The sequence below is a fragment of the Aethalodelphis obliquidens genome, unplaced genomic scaffold (genome assembly GCF_003676395.1).
Source record: "Aethalodelphis obliquidens isolate GAN/ISIS:26980383/991018 unplaced genomic scaffold, ASM367639v1 scaffold122, whole genome shotgun sequence".
Lineage (NCBI taxonomy): Eukaryota > Metazoa > Chordata > Mammalia > Artiodactyla > Delphinidae > Aethalodelphis > Aethalodelphis obliquidens.
The window spans coordinates 928,968-952,741 of NW_020838066.1; the positions used below are offsets into that span (position 1 = coordinate 928,968).

General features: G+C 56.3%; 1 protein-coding gene across 10 annotated transcripts in view; it reads left to right on the plus strand.

Moving 5' to 3' along the window:
- Nucleotides 1-374: 374 nt before the first annotated feature.
- WNK2 (WNK lysine deficient protein kinase 2) overlaps nt 375-23,774 on the plus strand; it is a 155,740-nt gene continuing 132,340 nt past the window's right edge. For 9 of the 10 annotated variants that reach the window (XM_027098354.1, XM_027098356.1, XM_027098357.1 and 6 more), the window contains exons 1-2: nt 375-622; nt 1,184-1,863. In XM_027098354.1, the coding sequence (XP_026954155.1) occupies nt 1,186-1,863 (678 nt within the window). In that variant the 5' untranslated portion in view covers nt 375-622; nt 1,184-1,185. Of the gene's footprint in view, nt 623-1,183; nt 1,864-13,857; nt 13,996-23,774 lie in introns of those variants that run through there. The other variant, XM_027098361.1, reaches the window with a different exon arrangement.

The following is a 23,774-nucleotide window of genomic DNA, read 5'->3' on the forward strand; positions in this document are numbered from 1 at the left end:
TAGGCACGTCATCATGGACAGGCTTGAAACGGATAGGCTTGCAACTCAGGGTGTCTTCCTGGACTGACCGAGTCTTGGAACTGGCAGCCTTTCCAGGTGGACAAACTAGGATGGCCAAGCCAGGTTTGCAGGGGGGGATAACAGACCATTCGCGGCCAGCAGCCGCATGGGGCATTCCAAGGATCCTCAGGGGCCAGCAGTACCCGCCGGAGGGGGAACATGAGGGCCGCAGTGGGCCTGCGCGGCCCCGGGGGCTGGCCCGCAGGTGGCCGCGCGCGCCGGAGGACAGGTGGGCGTGCCAGGCCCCGCCCCGCCGCTCCGGCCGGGGGCGGGCAGCCGAATGCTCCGCCCTCCTCGCGCGCAGGGTCTGAGCCGGTGCGGGAGCGCAGCCGCGCGGAGCAGAAGCAGCACCCGGGAGCGCGGCCCCGCAGCGGGCTGGCTGGAGGAAGTAGCGCGGCGATACGGCACCGAGCGTGACCCGGGTCTGGAGCGCAGACCCCGGCCCTGAGAGCGACCCCGGACCGAGCGCAGACCCCAGCCCCGAGCGCGGATCCTGGCCCTGAGCGCGGCCTCGCCCGCCCGGGCCGCCGAGCCGCGGGCATGGACGGCGCCCGCTCGCCCTGTGAGTGCCGAGCCCCCCGTCCGCCGCCTTTGTGTGCGCGCCGCGCCGCCTCATCCCCCTCCCCGCGCGCCCCTCCTGCGCCCCGGGCAGCGTCCTTTGTGGAGCCGCCGCCTGGCCACTACCTCCTTCTTCCCCAACCTCCTTCACCCCTCCGCGGCCCAGGGCACTCCCCCAGCCCGGGCCTCCCGGCCCCGTGTTAACCACCCCCACCTCCCAGGGACATCCCAGTAGGCCCCCTTCCCCGGGGCTGGGCAGGGCGCAGGTGTCCCTCTCCCCGGCCTTCCGGCCCCTTCTGCAGCCTCCCTCGTGTCCCCCGGGACAGCCCAGCAGGGCTCCTCTCCGGCCCAGGCCTGAGCAGGGCACGGCTCCCTCCCATCCAGCCCGGCCTCCTGGTCCGGTCTGCAGCCCCCTTCCCCCGCCCGCCCCAGGGACAGCCCAGCAGGCTCCTCCGCGGCCGGGGCGGGCAGGCCGTGGGCCCTGGGGCGGCGCTGTCTCATCCCACGTCCCGGGCAGGTGCGGCGAGGCCCGCGCTCACACGGTCCTGTGTGTCCTTGCTCGCAGAGATGGACTACGATGGCGGCCGCCGAGACGCCCCCGGCGCACTGATGGAGGCGGGGCGCGGTGCGGGGCCCGCGGGCATGGCGGAGCCGGCGGCGGTGCCGCGGGCGCGGGCGGCGCGGCCCGGGCCCCAGCGCTTCTTGCGACGCAGCGTGGTGGATTCTGATCAGGAGGAGCCGCTGGGCCTGGAGGGGGCCGAGTCGCCGGGCGCGCAGCCCCCGCAGCCGCTGCAGCGAAGGGTGCTGCTATTCTGCAAGACGCGCCGCCTCATCGCCGAGCGCGCCCGCGGTCGCCCGGCAGTCCCCACTCCTGACGCGCCTGCCGCGCCGCTGGGCGACCTTGCCGACCCCGGCCCTGAGCCCGCGGGCACGCAGGAGCCTGGCCCGGACCCCGCGCCCTCGCCCGCGCCTGCCCCCGTGGGCGGTCCCCGAGAGGAGGAGGCGGCGGCGGCCGCGAGGAAGGAGGACGTGGGGGCTCTCGAGGCGAGGCCAGAGCTCGGGCGCGCACGCCGGGAGGAGCCCGAGGAGGAGGAGGACGACGAGGACGACCTCAAGGCTGTGGCCACCTCCCTGGACGGCCGCTTCCTCAAGTTCGACATTGAGCTTGGGCGCGGCTCCTTCAAGACGGTCTACAAGGGGCTGGACACGGAGACCTGGGTGGAGGTGGCCTGGTGCGAGTTGCAGGTGAGGGGCGAGATGGACGCAGGTGGTGGTGGGCGAGTGCGTTCTGGCATCGGGCCATGCCTGGCCTTAGCCACCCTTGGCAGCGGCCCTCTGTGTGTCACCCTCTGGGTGGGTGGTTGGTTGCGCTGGTGGTCTGTGTGGTGATGGCTGGGTGACGGAGGTCGGATCTCCCAGTGTGTGGTGTCTAAGTGTGGCACGATGTGGGCCCATGATGGAGACTGGGCACTTGGAGGGCGTGTCTTTCAGTGCCGATCAGTGCCGATCAGTGCCGCTCCTTCCTCTGGGCTGTACTGACCCAGGCTGTCTGGATCGTCTGTGTCTGTGCAGAAGCAGTGTGTGGGCTGCAGGGCCCTGTGTCCAAGTGGTCACAGGGTGGTTTGGGGGACTCTCAGCTGCTCTTAAATGAGCACCTTACTGCGTCTTGCAGAGTGTGGATGCCCCAGTTGGGGATGTCTGAGGGGCTTTTCACCTGGGGTCTGTTTATGGTGAGGGATGGTGGGCCCTGGCGCCTCTGGGGCAAAGCGTGGAAGTGTTGTCACTATGTCCCGTTAGTTCACAAAATGGATATGTGAGAAGTCTTAAAACCCAGTCATGTAAAATGCAGGTGGGGTTTGGTTTTGTTTAGGTTTGGTTTTTGTGGATGCAAAGGCTCTGGACTTGCATTTTTCATAACCTTGCCTGCATGTTGGCTATGTCAGCCCCAGCCCTGGAAGATTATATAAATGGTAACTCAGGCTGTCCTGGGCCGGCCGTGGAAGCTGGGGCAGCACCTGTCACGGTGGGTGTTTATTGGCCCTCCCTTGTTTGGGGGAACAGCTGTCAGGCATGGGGCTGGACTCTGCGAGAGCTGGCCATGCGGATGTAAGCCTACCCCAGCGCCCTGGAAAGTTAGCTGGGCCTGCCAGTCCTGATGCAGGCCGCCTGCCACACTGCAGGCAGCCTGCCTTTTTGGCTCAGAAGTGGGATTTGGTTGCTTTGTCCTCTGGGCCCCTGCAGGGTGGCCTGTGTGTGTGTGTATATGTGAGCTGGCTAATTTGTCCAGTGTCCACCTGTCCTCAGCCTTTCTCCTGAGACAAAGAGCTTCGGAGACCACCCCTCCTCACAGCTCCTTGGTTCTGTTGTGGAAATAGGGACTTTTCATGGTGGAGCCGGGGTGGCCTATCGAGTCCCTCACTGAGAGGGACTGAGAACTCCCCTCCCTCGCGGTTGCAGGTTCGGGGACCTGCTGAGGGGTGGCCTCAGTGGTTTGTGGTCTGGGGCCCTGGGGATGGTGTGCTGGGATGGCATAGGAATGAGCTGGGCATCACTGCTGTGTGTGAACGCACAGGGGAGAGAGGACCCGGAAAGGGAAGACCGGAGAGGGAAAAGAGGATTCCTGATTCCAGAGTGTGGCTGTGTGCCTTCCCTCCTCGCCTTCTCGCTCTTGCAAGTGACCTGGTGTGGCACTCCAAGCACCCACTGGTGCTCTGCTGCGGAATGCCTCTGCGGGTGGAGGACAGGAGTGGGGGTGCTGCAGCAGGCGGGAGCTGAGTTAGACCTCAGCAGCAGAGCCCAGCTGATCTGGTTGAGGCATTGCAGCGCATGTGACCCTTGGAGGAGGTTGTTAATTCCCATTCCCTTTAAGGCAAGGCAAGCTGTTCTGCCTCTGGGTCCCTAAGCAGAGCGGCACCGGAGTGGAGCCTGGCTGCTGTCCAGGGGGCTTTTACTCCTGTACTCTGGGTGGGAGTAGGAAAGTGGGAGATGGCTTCTAATCTGTCTGGTTTTGCTTCTTATACAGTAGTTACTGGGGGCCCCATGCCAGCCGGGAAGCTGTTCCTGTATCTCCCCCAGCAAGAGGGCTGATATGCAGCAGTTAGGGTCAGCTGCCTTCTGATGGGTAGGTCTGAGAGGGTTTTACACCAGAGGGGGCTGGGAACCAGCCTAGAGCCTGCTGTGTGTGCACTCTCCTTTTCACCAAACAGGAGGCTGTTGTTTCCCCCATTTTATTGTTGAGAGCCCACCAAGGTCACCTGTGAGGATACAGATGGTAGAGGGGGATTGCAGCATCATGGGAAGAGGCCACCTAGCATGGCCGTCCTTAGGAGAAGAGATAAGGGTGGAGGGCAGGGCGCCAGGTTAGTCCTCTCGGACCACCAAGCACCAGGGAGGGCGACAGGTGGCGTGCTGGCTTTGCGCCTGGGGAGGGGGTTTCCTAGTGCACAGGGTGGAGATGTTCATCCTCCACCCAGCCCCCAGAATTCCCAAGCATCAGGGCTCCCACTGGAGGGTGGGTTGCCAGGAGCATTGCCCTTCAGTACGGGGAGCTTTGCAGTATTCCTACTGCCCTCCAACCCTCCCTTCCCCAAGCCCCATAAGCTCCTCAGCTGGCATCTTTGGAATGCCCTGGAAATCGACCCTCAAAAGTCTGTTTCCTCCTCTCAACCTTGGGACCATGGGGGATGTTGGCACCTGCCTGCCTCCCCCAGAACTGAGACAGTGTCACCCGCTTGCTTTTTCCAGGGTTCCCTGCCAAGGGGAGGAAAGGCCGCATTTTTGGACCTAATAAGTCTGGCTTGGAGGATGTAAGATCCCCACGACTTCAAGTTTCCTTCTATAATTTAGTGTCGAAAGAGCTTTGCAGAAAGGGCAATATGTGTTCATATCACAGTGAAGGGCAGCGAGGTGTTTTCATCTCCTGAATTCTCCAGACGTTTGAAGCTGACATTGATTTTTGGGGGGAAGCCATTTAAAAATATTACCTCCCCTTCTGTTTTCTTTTGAATGAATGTTCATTTCTGGCACCAGGACACATAACAGCAACAGGGAAAGTACAAATGCACCCAGAGCACTGCCTTTACTCTGGCTCACATTTCCCACGTCCCTGTGGCCAGCTCTGGCCCCTCACAGACCCCATCCTGTCAGACAGTGCACGGGATAGCTGGAGGCTTCTGGTTGACTCTGGGTTGCCTGGGGTGGGGGTAGGTGTAGACCACTGACATGGTCTCAGGTGACTCAGGCACCCTCTCTCACCTGCTGATGCCTCTGAGCCAGGGGTGGGGCCTCCGAGCAGAGAAAATGCAGCCAACCCAGATCCCAGCCAGTGTCCAGAAGCCTCATTGGAGGCGGCCTGTTGGCCTTTCCTGGACCACCTGCTTAAGTGTCTTCCTCGAGAACTTGGAGAGAGCCTTGGTTTTCAGCCCCCTTGGTCAGTGCTGCCCCCTCCCATCAGCAGGCCCCTGTCTCCAAGGGTCCTCTGTGCTGCCTCCTGCTCACAGAAGGCTGCTTTGAGCTGCAATTACAGGGTTGGGCACGGCCTCTTGGGGGACTCCACCCGCAACTCATGTTTCCCTCGCTTGTGTCCTGGCCTGTGCCCAGTGTGGGAGTCATTTAGCCTCATGGAGGTGTCAGTCATTGACCCTCTGCCTGGAGTACTTGCAGGGACTTTGAGGGCCATGAGAGTCCTGAAGAGGTACCATGGGGCCTGAGCCCCCATCAGCCAGGGACAGGTGTCTGGACCCCTCAGGTGTCATCATGAAGCTGTCCTGTTGCTGCTCTGCACTGCCCAGAGGTCCCTGGGCTCCCGTGGGGTGGTGATGGCCTGGACTCCAGGCCAGGGAGAGGCTGTGGATGTGGGGACCACAGGATCTGCTGATGTCTCCTTCGTGTGGCCACGGAGGACTCGTTTTTTCCCAACTCACCCACCACAGCTAGACCTCTGTGTCACCTTCCTGCACCCTGGCAGTGGATAATGCCTGTAGGCGCCTGTCGTGTGCAGCCGTGCTGAGCATGCCGGGTCCCCTTGCTGTCCTCAGAGGGTGGCCAGGTCTGCCTGCTATTGGTGTGGTCTGGCACCTCTCCCCTGGCTGTGGGTGCCCCACCTGTACTGGGTGCTGAGCTCACACACCTGACCACATAGGTGCATCATCGCCTTTCATAGACCAGGCATGTGCCCTGTGGTGCTGGGCAGCCGCAGGCCCAGGGTTGAGAGGTCTCCCCTGTGGCCTCATGTGGGAGGGTCAGGTGTTGCTTTCAGAGGAGCCACAAGCAGCCTGATCTGGCTGACATGGGGAGATGAGGGGGTGTGCAGAGGAGATGGTGCTCACTTGCTGGAGCAAGATGCTTAGAAAGGGCTCAACTCAATTTGGCTGGCAGTCACCCTGCTTTTATATTTTTATTTTTAAAAAATCTTCTAAGGGCACAATTTTGTTGGAAGAGGTGTAATTTGAAAGCAGTTGGGTGTCAACACTGAGCTTGCTTTCCCAAATGATGTTTCATGGGTCATCTTTTTTTTTTTTTGGCGGTATGCGGGCCTCTCACCGTTGTGGCCTCTCCCGTTGCGGAGCACAGGCTCCAGACGCGCAGGCTCGGCGGCCATGGCTCATGGGCCCAGCTGCTCCGCAGCATGTGGGATCTTCCCGGACCGGGGCACAAACCCGTGTCCCCTGCATCGGCAGGCGGACTCTCAACCACTGCGCCACCAGGGAAGCCTCTCATGTGTCATCTTGACCACAGTTCTAGTTTGGTTGGTGAGAAAGGCTGGTGCCAACTTCCTGAGAGGCCTGTGAAATGCACTGGGGAGGGGCCCATCAGTGCAGAAGTGTGGGCATCCAGAACCCAGAGGCCCCTCCCCTATCCCCACGCTTTGTTGGGGAGGGGAGTGTGGTCAGCAATGATGAACAAGCAGTCCGAGCTGTGGGTCACCACTGTGGGCACATTGGGCATTGCAGCTTATTCCCTGTTGGAAGCAGGTGCTCCTGTGGCCGAGTGTGTGCCTCTCAAGGTATCCTCAGGGCCCTGGCGTGTGAGGGTACCAGGCTGAGCGTTTCAGGCCTGAATTGCCCAGTGACTTGGACCCCAGAGGGGGGCGATCCCCAGACTGTCTAACTTGGGTGGAGGGCTGGTGCGCATCTCCCCACCTCTTGTGCCATTTCCAGGTGGTGACTGGGTAACTCTGAGGTGGGTGAAGCTTTGCTGGTGGACTGTTAGCTGGAACATTATGGTGGCAAGGGAAAGAATTGATAAGAGGAGCGTAGAGACTGGACGTTCCCTAGGGTTCCCAATGCTGGGTCTCGTGCCCAGGCTCAGCAGCGCAGGCTGGTGTGGTTTATTGGCTCAGCAGGCATTTTTTTTTTTTTGCGGTACGCGGGCCTCTCACTGTTGTGGCCTCTCCCGTTGCGGAGCACAGGCTCCGGACATGCAGGCTCAGCAGCCATGGCTACGGGCCTAGCCGCTCCGCGGCATGTGGGATCTTCCCGGACCGGGGCACGAACCCGTGTCCCCTGCATCGGCAGGCAGACTCTCAACCACTGCGCCACCAAGGAAGCCCTCAGCAGGCATTTTTTGAGCATGTGTCCTGGTTCCAGCCCTGGTGTACCACAGTCAGCAGGAGAGTCATGGTGGGAGAGCCAGGTTCTCACAGAGGAGGGGTGTTTGCGAGAAGCCTGCAGGAAGCAAGGGAGTCAGTCTGTGGAGAGACTGTCCTGCGGTCCTGGGCTGGCTGGACTTGTTGGGTGTCTGCCACTCACCTTCCAGAATGGCTGACCCTAGCAGCCCTCTGCCTGGCTGTAGGCATCTCTTGGGGCCAGTAGCTTGGGCTGGCTTCAGGCTGGAGCTGGATGATGCCGAAGGTGAGAACATGGAGCCGTAGGTCACCACTTAGATGGGGAAGAGCTTGACTCCGTCCTGCAGGGGTTCAGGCCACAGGCTCGGGTCTCCTTTGTGGTCTGCCGTGGCTGAACGGTGCCAGCCTCTGCCTGAGGTGGTGGGAAGGGGCGCTTAGGAGCCTCGCAGCCAGGCAGGGCACACCGTGCAGTGCATACAAACACTGTGGGAGCGCGTCCTGCTGCATTTGGACCCCAGCCCCACAGCTTCCCAGTGGGGAGGCCATAGAGAGGGCACCTGCCTTTCTGAACGCCGGTTTACCTGTTTGTGCAATGGGGACTGTGGAGAGGTACATTCAGCACCGAGTGTGCAGCACTGCTGAGAGTGGGCACTCAGAGTTAAGCCTCTTCTCACCCTGCAGATGAACAGTTTAAGAAGCTGAGATTGAAGTGGAGAGCAAGCTGAACCTGGAGGAGCAGGGAGGCCTGCCTGAGGCTGGAGGTGGGCCCCTGGGGTGGCCCAGGGGCCTCCAGGTGCAGGCAGACTGAGGGCCTGTGCCCCTGCAGCTCTACCTGAGCACCTGGCTGGTGAGCTGCAGATAAGGAAAGGGTGTGAGTGAAGCAGGTGGAATCTCTAAGAAGCATATTAGGATCTGCTTCTGGCCACAGACAATCCAGGAGCTGTGTTTTGGGTAGAGAGGCCCCCTGGTGAGGATGCAGAAGCCCAGCCTATCTGAGATTGGCAACCTGAGTCAGCTGTAGGTTTTTCCGCTTCAAGTATTTTTCATATCCAGTTCTGTTCCTGAGAGACTTGAATTCTAAGATTTCCTGGAATACTTGATCATTACCTCCAATTTATGTCAGAAGTTTTGGAAAAGAATAAAAGAAAAATGATCAAGGCAGTGTGGTATAGAGAAATAGATCAATGAAACAGAACAGAGAGCCCGGAAACAGATACACATAAATATATGACCTGACCTTTGACGGAGGGGCAAAGGCAACACAATGGAGAAAGATGGTCATTTCAACAGATGGTACTGGAACAACTGTACATCCACATGCAAAAAAATGAATATGGACACAGACCTTATGCCTTTCACAAAAGTTAACTCAAAATGGATCATAGACCTAAATGTAAAATGCAAAACTGTAAATTTCCTGGAAGATAACATAGGAGAAAATGTAGGTGACCTTGGGTTTGACAGTTACTTTTTAGATACAACACCACAGATATGATCGATGAAAGAAAAACTTTCTAAGTTCAGCTTCATTAAAATGAAAAACTTCTGTTCTGCAAAGGCCTATAAGCAAATGAGAAGACAAGATGCAGACTGGGAGGAAATCTTTGTCAAACACCTATCTGATAAAGGGCTGTTACCCAGAATATACCAAGAACTCTTAAAACTTAACAATAAGAAACCAGACAACCAGATTAAAAAATAGGGGCTTCCCTATTTTTGGCGCAGTGGTTGAGAGTCTGCCTGCTAGTGCAGGGGACACGGGTTCGAGCCCTGGTCTGGGAGGATCCCACATGCCGCGGAGCAACTAGGCCCGTGAGCCACAACTACTGAGCCTGCGCTCTGGAGCCTGTGCTCCACAACAAGAGAGGCCGCGATAGTGAGAGGCCCGCGCACCGCGATGAAGAGTGGCCCCCGCTTGCCACAACTAGAGAAAGCCCTCGCACAGAAACGAAGACCCAACACAGCAAAAATAAAATAAATCAATAAAGTTCAGAGAAAAAATTCGTCATTATAAAAAAAAAAATAGGCCAAGACCTTTTTTGTGGGTCACGGAAGGGGAACACAGAACCATGGTCCCCTCCTTGCCTCTGACCTTGGCTTCTTGAACAGAGGAAAGCTCGGGGGTGGGGGTGGGGGGAAGTGGGCTAAAGACCTTAACAAACATCTCATCAAAGAAGATACACAGATGGCAAATAAGCATATGAACAGACACTCCACATCATGTTTCATTGGGGAAATGCAAATTGAAACAATGAGATATCTCTTCACACCTATTAGAATGGCCAAAATTCAGAGTACTGGCATCACCAAATGCTGACAAGTGTGTGGAGCAACAGGAGCTCTCATTCATCGCTTGTGGGAATGCAAAATGGTACAGCCGCTTTGGAAGACAGTATGACGACATCTTACAAAACTTCACACTCTCACCATATCATTCAGCAATCGTGCTCCTTGGTATTTACCCAAATAAGTTGAAAATTTATGTCCGCACAAAAACCCGCACACAGATGTTTATAGCAGCTTTATTCATAATTGCCAAAACTTGGAAGTAACCAAGATATCCTTCAGTAGTTGAACAGATAAACTGTAGTACATCCAGGCAGTGGAATATTATTCAGCGCTAAAAAGAAATGAACTTTCAAACAATGTGAAGATACGGAAGAACCTTAAATGCACATTAGTAAGTGAAAGACGCCAATCTGAAAAGACTGCATACTGTATGATTCCAACTATATGACATTCTGGAAAAGGCAAAACTGTGGAGACAGTTAAAAGATCAGTAGTTGCCAGGGGTTAGTGGGGAGGGACTGATGAATAGGTAGAGCACAGAGGATTTTTAGGGCAGTGAAACTATTCTGTGTGATACTATAATGATGGATACATGTCATTATAAATTTGTCCAAACCCATAGAATGTGCAACACCAAGAGAGAACCATAATATAAACAATGACTTTAGTTAATAATAATATCAATATTGGTATGCCAGTTATAACAAAGTACCACACCAATGCAAGATATTAATAATAGGGAAAACTGTGTGCAGGTGTGAGGGAGTACAAGGGAACTCTGTACTTTCTGCTCAATCTTTCTGTAAGCCGAGAACTTCTTTTAAAAAAGTAGTTCATTAATTAAAAAGCAAAACAAAGCAGCATAACAGCTACATTAAAGAAGTATGCAGAAATGAAAAAACTACTCATAATTCAAGTGAATATAACTACTTACTATTTTTGCACATTACCTTCAAGTTCTTGTTTCCCCATGTATTTTATAAATACAGCTATAGTTACTAAGTGTCACAGCTTTTATTTTTATTTAGTTATATATTTTAAATATAAAGTTATTTACGTATGTATGTATGTTTGGCTGTGTTGGGTCTTCCTTGCTGCGTGCAGGCTTTCTCTAGTTGCGGTGAGCAGGGGCTACTCTTTGTTGCGGTGCGTGGGCTTCTCATTGCGGTGGCTTCTCTTGTTGCAGAGCACGGGCTCTAGGCACGTGGGCTTCAGTAGTTGTGTCACATGGGCTCAGTAGTTGTGGCTCATGGGCTCTAGAGAGCAGGCTCAGTAGTTGTGGCGCACGGGCTTAGTTGCTCTGCGGCACGTGGGATCTTCCCGGACCAGGGATCGAACCCGTGTCCCCTGCACTGGCAGGTAGATTGTTAACCACTGCGTCACCAGGGAAGTCCCATCACTGCTTTTAAAATTTATCTTTTTATTTGTTTCTAGAGTGTCTCTTAATGCAATTTATTGGTTTGCAAGGAGAGGATCTGGTTTGGGGTCCATTCCTGTCTTTGTGCTTTGTGTTCCGGTCCTCTTGGAGGGGTTTTCCAGAAAGCCCTGCCCAGCCGTGCTCTGGGGGGAGGCTGCAGTCTGGGCAGAGCATCCTTGGCCATAGAGAGGTGGCCCTGGATTGTGGGCTCCCTGAGCATCTGCTTCCAGGGGCTTCTGTGCCAAGCGGTCTTCATGGCACAAGTCAGGAGGACTGGACAGTGGTCCCCCTCATGCGCCACCTCCCTGAGGACCCAGGCTGGTCAGCCCTTGAGCTGGGCGTATTTCTCAGGTGTTCAGGAGTGGGGTCTCTCTATGGTGGCTCCAGAAATTAAAGATAGCATGGCATGAGCCCTGCCCAGGCACATGGGCAGAGGAGCCAGTGGAGTAGAGAGTGGTGCTGGGCGAGGCTTGGTGCCCCCAAGTCCTGGTGGTTTGCACAGGGCTGTCCTGGATTGGCTTCGGGGGCCTCCTTGGCAGGAGGCTGTCAGCTGGCCATGGGCAGGAGGGCAGGAAAGAAGCTGTGGTATGGTGAGGGCTTTCTTGGATGTCTGGACCCATGTGTGAGTTTATCAGGTCCTCAGAACCACTTAGAGAAGTTTTGGGACTCTGTTTTCATAGATGAGAAGGAGACTCAGGGAAGGTGGCTTACATCCAAGCTCACACAGAGAGACAGCAGCTGGTGGCACGCTTCCTGCTTCTCCCCTGCATTGTCATTTTGCATGTGTGTTCAGAGGGTTGCTTTGGAAAGGGGTGTTACTAAATAGGCTTGAAGAGTGCTGGGTCAAGCATGAATCGCTGTTGTGGGACTTCTCAGAGCCTTTAAAATACTCGCTGTGTTGTGAAGCTCTTGACAGGGTGTGGGAGGCCTTGCACCCCTTCCCCCTTTTCTTTAGTTTTGCGAAGATCTCATGGGACCAGGATGGGCTCCGAGGAGTGTTGGCTGACTGTTGGTAGAGTTCCAACAGTTCCAACATTGGAACATAGAGTTCCAATGTTCCCATGGCATGTCTTGGCTGCGTTGCAGACATTGCAGACATGGGGGTTCCTATCTCACTTATTGGTGGTGCTGTTGTCAGCACTTGGATCTAGACATGGAAAGCTGGCCTTGCCCTTGAGAAGACTCCCTACCTGTCTCAGGCCAGAAGCTGCCTGGAAGGACCTGTCCTCCTGATGTCCACTTTTTCCCCCAGGCCTCCTGCTTTCCTGGCTGTCTGTGTGCTTTCTCAGGAGTGGATAAGCTGGGAAAATTCTTAGCTGCAAACCAAGTGTGGCTAAGCAGTGCAGACTTTTGATCATCCCCAGAATCTGAAATCTGGGGATGCCTGTCCAGGGCCCTAGTGACTCAGCAATGTTGGCAGGGAGAAAGGTGCTGTCCCTCTTTCTCTTCTGCTTTCCTCAGCCTTGTTGGATTTGTCCCCAGTCTTGTCGCCTCATGGTGGCAGAAAGGCTGCCATAGTTCCAGGCATCACAACCATATTTGAAGACAGGAAGCAAGCAGGTGGTTAGGTGGAGGTTAGGTAAGGTGTCCATATTTTAATCCATAAAGGAAAACGTTTACCAGTAAGCCTCTTTGGTTTTTCTGGTTACAATGAGATTGTGTGGTCTCCCTTAGCTGCAAGAGCATCTGGGAAAGGCTTGATGGCATAGATGGGTTATGATCTATTCCCTGGGGCTGGGCACAGTGGGTTTTGTTGGTAGACAGGGGTGGCAGGCAGTGGGCGAGTGCGAGGGGTGCCTGCCCGTGTCTGTCTTGGTTACTTTATCCCCCCAAGATCTTATTGGTGCTCATTACCTCATCCCTCCAAGATCTGATTGGTGCCCATGTTTGATGAGGCCCTCTTCCACCCGGGCCTGTCTTCCGAACAGAACAACCCACATACCCTACTGCTTCTAGGTGCCTCCAGGGGCTGCCATGCCCTGCTCCTTCCACCTCTCACCTCCAGGAGTCTGTGGCTGGGACCCTGTGACATGGCCTCCTAGCTGTCTACCCACTGGCCCTACCCTCTCCTCTTTCCTCTTTCTCTGAGCTTTCTCCTCTCTGCCAGCAATCCAGTTTACGCTTTTCCACAAACTTTTTATTTTGAAAAACATGGATGGGAAAATTGGAGTTACCAGCTGTAAACATTTTGCCACATTTGCTTTATCTCTGTACCTCTGCATATGTTTTATTCTGGCCCTGAAAACTTCAGCACACATCTCATATAGGAGTGAGGACGTTTTCCTACAAAACCATAGCTCAGTGTCACACTCAGATCTAACTTGGGTGCTGTCAGCCACACGTCTGACGTGGACTGCGCCTTCCTGATGGTTTTCCTGTTTGGAGCCAGGATCCAGTCAAGAGTCATGCATTGCATTTGGTTGTCGTGTCAGTTTTAATCTAGAACAATCCCTCCCCCCAACGTGCTAGCCCTGGACCCCCTCCAATGAGTGGGGGTTGTGAGGATGGAGGGGGTGGCGGATGATGGATGGGGAGGCCACTGTGGGGTTTTGGGGGGGACGTTTCAAGCTACCTAAGTTACGGTTAGGGTGACGGACATGACAGATGCTGAAACCTGAAAAAGAAAAAACTGCCTCAAATCTCTTTCCTCTGACGTAGCTGTTTTCACTTTGGTACATGCCCTTCTTGTCTCTTTTTTATGTTCTGGGTATTTTGCAAAGTCATAATTGTAGCATTTGTGCTAACGTGTGCAGTGATGGTGAATCACCACGTGGCCTGCATCTCCCACCTCCCTGAGCTGTGGTGAGAGCCCACCACTGGGATGACTGGATCCACGAGCCTCCGCTTTCCCCTGGGGGTGAGTTCAGGGTGGGCTCACACCCAGCCCTGCCCACAGCTGGGCCCGGGTTTTTGCATGTTCCTGTCATCTCCAGACTGGGGCCAGACACGTCAGGGTGCTTCCCCCTGCACCCTGTGGGATGCAGCTTCTCAGCCTGCGTGCTGCTGTGGTCCTCCAGAAGGAGCTGGCTGTTGGGCTGTGTCTTCAAGCCAGGAAGTCCTTTTGCTGCATTGGCCGGCAGCAATCCACTGACACCTACCTTGACAGGTTCTGTGGCATTTCTTCTCTCTAATTAAGAGTTTCAAGAAGGAGAGTAAATTTGGCTTTTTTGGAAGAACATTGAAAGCTTGAAGGGTGGAGGAGACTGGATGGGGAGCAGGGCAGGGGTGCAGTCACCAGGTGCCTTCCTGGGTGTGGTGGGGGCCCACGTGTGCTTGGATTTTGGAAATACTCCATCCTCAAGTGTTTTTGTGCAATAGCAGTAATTGACTTAAGGGGACTGCAGGGTTGTTGGTTATCAGCATTGCGAGGGTCCCCTGCCACTGTTGAAAGACCCCCTGCATCCTCTTAGGTCTTTGGGGCCATCCTGTGTTCTCAGTTGGAAGCATGTTCCCAAAGGTCTGGGTCTGGATGGCCACAGCCACAGGCAGAGTGGGCTGGTTCTAGGGGACCCTATGGAACAGTCTCGATGTCTGCACATTCTCGGGCCCTGGGGACCCAAGCAGCACCCCCGCCTCTCCCTGGCTATGCACTAGACCTGTGACATATGCGAATGATCTGCTCTAGCTTTTGCTTGGGATGGCTGCCCCCACCCTGCGTGATGTAGGTCTTGGCCTGGTCACCTGGACTGTTGGGCTCCTAGGGGGACAAAAGCTGCCCTCAGTGGTGGCTGTCTGTGCTTTGACAAGCTTCCAGACATTTCCCTAGGGACATTTGATTGGGGTGGTTCTGCCCCATGATAGCGGCCTCTGAGCGTTCTGGGTGAGGACTCTGGGTTGAGGGCCTGGGGCCTGGGCTGTGGGCCTTGTGTGTGTGCGGAGTGGTCCTGAACTTGGAGCCACCACGTGGAGAGAAGGTTATCAGTTGGGGAGGAGCCATTTCGTGGAGAGGGGTAGGGGCTGTGTTGTGTGGGGAGGGTGGCTGGCTCTTGGTGTCTTGGGTGGCCAGGCTGGGCGGCTGGGGGTTCTGGTTTTACCAGGGGGTGACGGAGAACACTGAGGCTTCTGTGTTAGCACAGGTGTGGTGCTGTGAGTGATTTGGAGTCACACGGGGGGGCTGGTTCCTGGGGGTGGTAGAGGCAAGGGTGTTCCCAGGCATTGATGGCCCTGACTGCGAGTGGGATTCTTGGCCTTTAGCTGCCAGTGGATCCACCTTCCCCACCTATACTGTCTCCTGGGGTCTGGGCCCCAGCCTCAGAAGGGCTTGCCTGCCCCCTCCCATCTTGCTTAGCTGCTTTTGCAAGTTGGAGGTTAACATCCCCTGGATAGCACCCCGGGATACATACAGGACTGGTGTGGGTTCTGGAGCCCTCAGGTGGTCTGTCCGTGCTGGGGTCTGGTTGCTGTGGCCGCAGACCCGGCTCAGCCTGAGAGGAGGTACGCACAGAGGACTGCGTTTGCTGTTTGTGAAAAGAAGGTTAAAACGGACACTGGACGTGAATAAACTCAGCTAGGCATACTTCAGAGGAAGAGGACAGGATGAGTTTAGGGAAAATGGCAAAACACCTTAAAAGCTATCAGTTAGAAATAAAATGAAGCAAAAGCAGATGAAAATAAACAGTGAAAGGGTTTTTAAGAAGAGAGGGATAGATGGTATTCTTTGAAAGTAAAGGCAAATAAAATGCTAAACAGTAGAGGGGCGTTGCTTTATTATCGTGGCGGTCAAACTGCTGGAGCCTACAGAGCAGGTCAGTGCGTCGTGAGCCCTAGCTGGCAGAGGCAGACATTCCCTGTAACCCCGGCCCCGGGTCCTGTTGCCCGCCTACCGTCCTGTAGATCGCCTGCCTGCCCTAGAATTGCCTGCACGGAGATCACACAGTGTGTGTTCAGCCTTCTGTGTCTGCTGCCCACACATGTCAGTATGCCCTTTGGGACTCAGCCCTGGCTGCACCGATCGGCAGTCGGTCCCTTTTCTACCGTGTAGGTGTTCACGGTCTGCCTGTCGATCCATGGACAGACTTGGGTAGTTTCCAGTCTGGACTGTAACGGATTGGAGGGAGGAGGCTAAGGTGGGCGTGGGGGTCCGGGGCTGCTCTCTGCCTGTCCTTGGCAGCTCTAGGCCCCTGCTTGCCTGGGCTGGAATGGGTGCCCGCTCACTCCCTTGCTCTTGAGTCCTGAGTGTGGAGAGCCCTTCAGCCTGTTCCTGTGTACTTCTTGCAGTGGGGACAGCATAGAGGCAGCCTGCTCTGGGTTCTGTGTCCAGACAACAAGGACCCAGACCCAGGGTGGGCATGTTTGCTCCAGTCGGAGAGAGCAGTGGCTGCCCTGCAGGAAACCTCACCCCTCTGGCTGCCCTGCCTACTCGCCTGCACCTCCGCCTGTCCTGGGAAGTGTGGTGTTTGGCTCACGGCTGCCCTGCCTGAGATGTCTGTCAGCCTCTGTAAATATTTGATGACGGTGATAATAAAAGACAAAGCCCTGCTCTGTTCCTGGAGGGGAGCAAGATGGTGACTCTGGAACGTTCTGGCCCTGCTGGCTGCTTCCTGGAGAGCTTTATAGATGCATTTTTGAGGCAGGCCCTTTGTGTCCTTGATCTGGCAAGACAGAGCGGAGGCAGCGTAGCCAGCTTTCCACCTGGAGCCAGGCTGGGCCTCTGTGAGTGGGGCTGGCCAGGCCAGAGGTCACAGTGGGATCTTGCCCTTCAGATGTGACTTGGGACAAACCCCTGGCCACAGGTCCTGGGGAGGAGCGCAGAAGAGCCGGGGGACCAGGGTTTGGCACAGGTGCCAGACTTATAGCAGAGGGGTCTGTGGCTGGCCAGTACTGTCAGGCCCTGGTGGGCTTAGCTGGGCTGTCATGGCTGTCATTGCATGCCTGCCCCCGTGGCCCTGCCCCCATGACCCTGCTCCTGTGGTCCTGCCCCCATGACCCTGCCCCCGTGGCCCTGCTTCCATAGTCCTTCCCTTGTGGCCTGCATGTGGCAGCAGTGGCACCTGACTCTGGCTTCCCCACCACTGGCTGTGGCTTATGCAGGTTGCGTGTGCGGTGAAGAAGCCCCATCAGGCCTTGCTGGCCTTGGTGTGCATTTGTGTCTGTCATCTTGGGTTTGTGTGCCAGAGAAGAGGCCTGCCTGCCCCGTGGGCGCCTCTGTGGGAAAGACAGGCCCTTTGAGGCAGCCTTGCCGAAGGGGAGCAGGCCTCCAGGGCTCTGGAGTCAGGGCCACCGCCCTACCAGGCGGTGAAGCCTTTCTCCTTGGGCGGGGCAGGAACTGTCAGTGGGCCTCTGTGCTCCTGGGGAGGGGGTGGGTGTTCCAGGCAGGTGTTCCATGGCTGATGGCCTTTCAACAAAGGGTTTCTGCTGGGTTTTCTCTTTGGAGGAAGGAAACTGCTGTGGGCAGAGAGAAGGGTAGGTGTAGTTTGGTGGAGGTTGAATTATGAAGGTTTCAAAGGGCCTTGCCTCTGAGTATAATTATTAACGGTCGTGATAACAGCTACAGCAATTTCCTGAAAGCTCACTGAGGCCCCGTGCTAACGTGTGTGCTTACGTTTCTCATTGAATCCTGGGTTGCTGCCCCAGGAGGCTGGCTCTTCTCTGAGGCCCATGAAGGCTGTGCTTGCTGGAGATGTCCTCCACTGCCCTGGGCTGCCTTTGCTTGGGATTCCTGTCGGCCACTCAGAGTACCCACAGTCTTGCTGGGGCGGGGCAAGCCTGGAGGCCCCGCTGCCGGACCTGGAAGGGCCTTTCCTGGGCGTTGTGGGAAGGGGGCCAGCCAGTCTGACTCAGGTCGGGGGCACTTTCGGGGGCCTTGAGCACACGTTGCTGAACCTGGCTTGTGACATGAAGCTGGAGTGAGGGCACTGGGCCTGGTGGGTGGGATGTGGCCCAGAGGAAGGTGGGTGGCCAGGAGGGGACACAGGCATGGCAACGTGGACAGATGGCGCCTGTGTGGGCAGTGATAGTCGGGATGTAGATGAAAGAGGGCCCACGTGGGGCTTCCTTCTTCATTTTGAGAGGGGAAAGATGAATTAAAAAAGATGGCATTGCTGCCACAACATCAGGTGTGAAGCTGGGTGACAGCCGGCCCCAGAGAAGGTTGGAAGGCAGCCTGAAGTAGGCGGCTGCTGGGTCCAGGCCCAGGGTCAGGTGGGCCAGGAAGTGGTGTGGGAAGCTAGATGATGGAGGCGTCCACGGCCTTATACCCTAACCTCTGAATATGCCACCTATGTGGTTAGAGGGACTTTGCAGATGCAGTTGGATTGAGGACCCTGAGGTGGGAGATGATCCTGGATTATCCAGGTGGACCCAGGGTCATCACTTGGGTCCTTTATAAGAGGGGGCAGGAGGGTCCTACGGAGACATGACTACAGAAGACGGAGGATGGAGCCATGAGGTGAGGAACATGGTGACCTCTACCCGCTGGACAAGGGGATGGATTCTCCATGGAACCCCAGAAGGAAGCAGGGAGATGTGTGACACCTTGACTCTGCCCATGAGTCTGCCTTCTCGCTTCTGGCCCCCCCGAACTTTGGGAGAATGTGTGCTGTTTGGGCTGTAGTGGTGGCAGCTTGTACAGCAGTGACAGGAAGGTAGCCAGCCTGCCTCCTGGTGGACAGAGCACAGCTCGGGGCTGGACACCCAGCAGGCCAGGAGAGGCTGCCTGTGGGAGGAGTGTCAGGGGGTTTATGGGCTGTGGGTGGAGCCACTGGTGGTGCCTCTGGACCGTGCTCCCCCAGTTGGGTGTAGGGGGACAGCTGGCTTGGGGAGAGATGTGTCTGGCCTGAGTGCTGGAGCCGCCGGCGGTGTCATAACCTGGTCAATGGGTATGAGGGGCTGTTGCAGGCTCTTGGGGGCTGATGTGAAAACAGGGTTCAGGGACACGGGCCTGACAGCTGCATGTGAGGTGGTGGGAGCAGTAGAGACAGAGAGTGGCCGTGGCCCCTTCCTGGGGACCTGTCCATGCAGGCAGCCTCCTGGCTCACATCACTGCTGGGGGAGGCAGAAAGTAGTGAAGCCTCCAACTGTGACATGTGATGAACAGCCTGTGGCCCCACGGAGGGGTAGGGAGGCCTCTGGGGAGAGTTGTGAACGGAAGCCTGTGCACAGTGGGGAACCTCTGGGCCCTTAGGGTTCTATTCTAAAAGCTCCTGCCCAGGACCTGGCTCTGGGGCTGGTGGCACATGTGCCCCCATCTGCCCGTCACAGAGCTGAGGGGAACTTACCTGCCAGGTGGGATCTCCCAGGGCTGGGGTCTCCATGGCAGGGAGAGAGGGAGTGCAGGAGAGGCCACGGCCAGCTGTCCTATGGCCATTCCCTCGGGCTCCCTCCTGGAGGGCCGTCCTGCTGCTCACTACAGGCCGAGAGTAAACTCAGCCCATAGGAGGTAACAGTTTTAGGTGAGACAAGTCAGTGAATAGTAGGAATCAAGGCTCTCTGGGGGAATATGTTGGACTTGTTGCGCTCAAATTAGAAAAGCGTTCACATTTGTGGGAGATCCTGTTTTCCTCCTTCCGTTCTGGTACAAGTATTACTGTTTAGCGACCTCCCTCCCCAAAGTCTGTATTTGCACATCAGCTTTACCAGTGATGGGGGGCATGAGGGCCAGGGTTGGCCAGGTCCCTCCCTCCAGCTGACCAGCCTGTCTCTCCTGCCCCCTGCTGGTACCTCTCTGTTCTTCCACCCCATCTCCGTCCCCCCATATCCCATTGCTGTATTCCCTTCCCCCACTAGTCCCCCTGCCCCATCTCTGTCCCCACCGCTTTCTGGCAGGAGCCCTGTATCCATAGCAACAGTTGCTGCTGTGGAAACCGGTGCCTGCCTCCTCATCCCATGGGGAGGTATTTTTGGCACTGCAGAGAGATTTTTATTTTATCTTTGGTTTTGACTTTTACTCTCTGAGTGAGCACTACACAGACAGAGCTGGGGGCAGCATTCAAGGAGGCCTTTGCACTGGGGGGCACTGGGCCTGAGAGCCACCCTGTGGTTGTGTAGATGCAGGCCCTTCCCCGTGGGATCCTGTAGACTCACTCAGAGATGCTGGCTCCTTTGAGCAGCCTCTGGGGCCGTAGATCATGGGGTCCACAGATTGTACTGGGGGCTTTAGGCAGTGACTCTGGACAACAGGAGAAACCCAGGGGTGAGCCTGGACATGTGAAGTGGTTTGACTGAAGCCCCTCAGCCTTGGGCCTGAGCCAGTGGTCATGATAATAGCTCACTGGGAGTACCCGGGGCATTTGCTTTTGGGGCACCAACCCAGCCCTGGCCCTGTGTGGAGCCTAATGCAGCAAGTTCCTGTGATGCTGCCCAGGGCCCATTTTACAGATGAGGATACTGATCCCACCAGGGTGGTTTTGGGCACTTCTGCTAGACATCTCCTTCTGAGACGTCTTCCTGTCCCCCCAAGGCCCATGGATGGCATGATATCTGGGGTCAGCTTCTTCCATCGTTTCTTTGGGGGCTTGGACTGTACCCCTCCGTTACCCTGGTCTTGACAGCTGCGATTATAGGTGACCCCAATGTGTGGCACCTGCCCTGACACAAATTCACCCCTTGCCGGGGTTGCTACTGGGATGCCCAGGAGACCCCAGGGGCATGGGATCTGCCCTGTCTGGCCCTGGCACACCCTGGCATTGTGGCTGGGGGCTGTGGGTTCCCAGGTGTCCTTGATTGGGATGCCAGGGAGGCTGGTGGCCACATGGCTGATGGGGTGGACAGGTCTTCCCGTGAGCCAGTGCTGGGGTTGACGTGTGCCGGGCCTGCCCTTGACGAACAGTCACTGAGGATGGTCCACAGTGCATCTGCTGCCATTGGTGGGGAGCTGTGGCCCCTCGGGGAGGGAGTCCAGCCCCCTCTCCTGGTTTCCTTGTTGGGGAGGTGGCTTGGGTGTGCTGCGCCCCAGGGTGACTAAGAGCTGCTCGCTGACCCATCATCTCTTCATCTTCCAAGTGGGGGTGATGACAGCTTGCAGGGGGCCATGGCGTTGCCCATGATGCCCATGCCTGCCCAGGTCTCCCTGGAAAGGTCATGCCCTGGGCGTCCAAAGCAGAGGCAAGACCACTGGTACTGACTGAGGGCCAGAACATCCCAATTGTTATTGCTGACTTATCATCATGGAAATTACACATAGGACAGAAAAGTAGACTAACAAACGTCATCCCACCCTGAATTATTATCAGGAGTCTGCTGTACTTTATCTTCTCAAATAAACTCCCAAGTGCAGACCTGCCCAAGGTCAGACCTGCCCAGATCTCTGGGGGGACCTCAGTTGCCGTCCCTGACAGGCAGGACCCTAGTTCCCCCCAGCTTCCGCAGACGGTCTCGTCTCCCATTAAGCAACACACAGTAAGTGCTCAGTGCACACTCAGGGGGATTGGACTGGTCCCTCTTCTTTGCCCCCTGGAGGAGATGGAGCTCAACAGGAAGAAGCATTCAGCATTTGTGGGTTTTACAGAATTAGGAATTCTGTCTCCAGTGAGTGCGTTCGGCGCAAACCCAAAGCCGTTTATAGAACAGATGCCAAAGGGAGCATTTGAAGTAAACGCCATGGTAACCTCACTCTAGGGAGGAAAATAGCCTTGCAGTAAAAGTAAGCATTGCTGCTGCCCAGAACATGGTCCAGGGGTGTAGCTGGTGAGTGCTTTTTGTTTTTAGTTTCATGAAGTTCAGCAGATCGCAGAGAATGGGGGAAACAGAGGGAAGGAAGAAAAAAGTCCCTGTGCCCTCCTCCCTGAATGCAGCCCCCATTCTCATTGGCTGTTTTGTTCTCACTGTGTGAATTTTATGAAATCCCAGCCTGGTGCTTTTCACCCTTACCTGCCTCACCACTTTCCTCAGTAATCGGGGTTTGTAACTGCTCTGTGGACCACATGACCCACATCACCGCTGCCACGCCTGTCCTGGGATGTCTGGTTATTTCTCGAAATTATAAATAACCATGCAGTGAAGAATTCCAGACACACACACAGGCATCGTGGTTTTGGATGACTTCCCTGGGCGGCGGGGGGAGCACAAGAGTGAGAGTCCCAGGTGGGAGCTGCGGGGCTCGAGACAGGCTGTGGGTGCGCTTCCTGGATTGCGGTGCCTGCTGGCATGAGCAACTGAAAATGGAGTTTTTGTGTTAACATTATCTGCCACTCTCTTATGCTGTATTCTCTGAGAAATATTTTAAATACAGTAGAGGAAATAGCTTTTTACGGGGGAGAAACACCTGACTCCTGTCACTGGTCCAAGTGTAAGCACTTGCTCCTGCATGTGTCTCTGCCGCTTCTACCCGTGTCCTTTTGCGTGTGCGCTTTCACACACGTGCAGTCGGGCTGTGCTCAGCACTTGCCTGGCTGCTCAGACGTAGGGTTTGGGGTGCGTTGCTGAGGAGGAGCAGCTCAGAGGAGACAGCTGTGCCCGGCAGAGGCAACAAATCCTGCGTTGCAGGGAGCTGAGCGTCCGGCTGTGTGGCCTCGGGCAGGCACCTGCCTCTGGTAGTCTAGTGAGGGTGCTATGAGCATTGGGGTCACCACTGCCCAGTGGCCTTGCAGGGTACCCTCCGCCAGGCTTCTTCCTGGGTCAGGGGTCAGAGGGAGGATGGTTGCAAAGAGTTACGAGATGATGGTGACCCCGGCAGAGAAGGCCGTGAGCGAATGAGTTGTATCCTGTGGTTTACACTGGCCGAGTATCTACACCGGTCTTAGGCATTTCCTGTGCTGCCGAACCGCACAAGGAGGTTCCCCATGTCAGTGGCAAGGAAGCCGATGGGGCTGGTTCATGTGGGTCACGTGATGCCTAAGCCCTGGCCCTGACCTAGGGAGTTGTGGGTGCCTTGTGGCACAGCAAGGGAGGAGCCCACGTGTGGTATGAGGAGTGAAGGGTGCTGAAGGTCACTGAAGAGCTCTGTCACTTTCTCAAGGCTCTGGGCTCTGGTGGGGAGGGGGGTCGTGCTTGTGCTGTGAGGATGGTGGAGTTGGGTAGAGTCAGGGCTCTGACCCACGTACCTGGGTGGGCAGGCCCCGTGGCCAGGTGGCTGACGTGCTGACTGCTCTGGGCACTGTCCCTCATGGGGAGTGGCATCCCCACCTCTCCCTGCCGTCTCTCCACACTGTGATGTTCCTGCCTGTGTATTTGGGGAGAACCAGGGGTCTGGGGGAGGTGGAGCTGTTTGTGCTCCTGGGGCCGGGTAAAGAGACTCTGGAGTGAGTGCAGCTGGGATGGGTGTGGGGGAGGCCAGGTGCCACATGATCCTGTGCTGGTGGCTATGACGCCCGCCACAGCCTGGGTGCTGACTGCGGCAGGCTGTCTGGGAAGGGGTATGAGCAGGACTTGGTTATCTGCAGAGCAGCCCTGGGAAGGGTGAGCTGGAGGGTGAACTTTGGGAACTCACCCTGCTTTCTGCTTGTGCATGCGTCCTGGGTTCTTTCAGGCCTCCCCACCTGGAGCGATGTGTGCATCCTACTCTGAGATCTGCCCGTCTTCTGCAGCCATGCTTCACCCATGTCAACCATGTTCCCAGGAGCCCGCACACACCTGGAGGCAATGGGAGCCAGGCTGGCTGGGTGTCGCGTTCTGACCTGCTGCTTGTGGAGGTGTTGAGCTTCTCTGAGCCTCAGCTTCCTCTTCTGTAAAATGGGGGCAGCACCGACTTGCATGGCTCATAGGGTTGAGCACCAAAGGCAGGGGTCTTGTCTTAAGGTCACCTTAGTGAGCCCAGCGTGTGGCTGCACAGCAGGTCATGGCTGTTGGTAAATGTTTGCCTGAGGGAGAGGTAGATACAGGTGTGGAGGAGCTGGAGGCATTTCTTCACCCATCAGGATGTAAGTGACAAGGAGAGAGACTCACTGACACCAGCTTTCCCGACCCTGAGTTCACAGGGTGTCAGACCTCAGAGTTTCGCTCCTGGGCCTC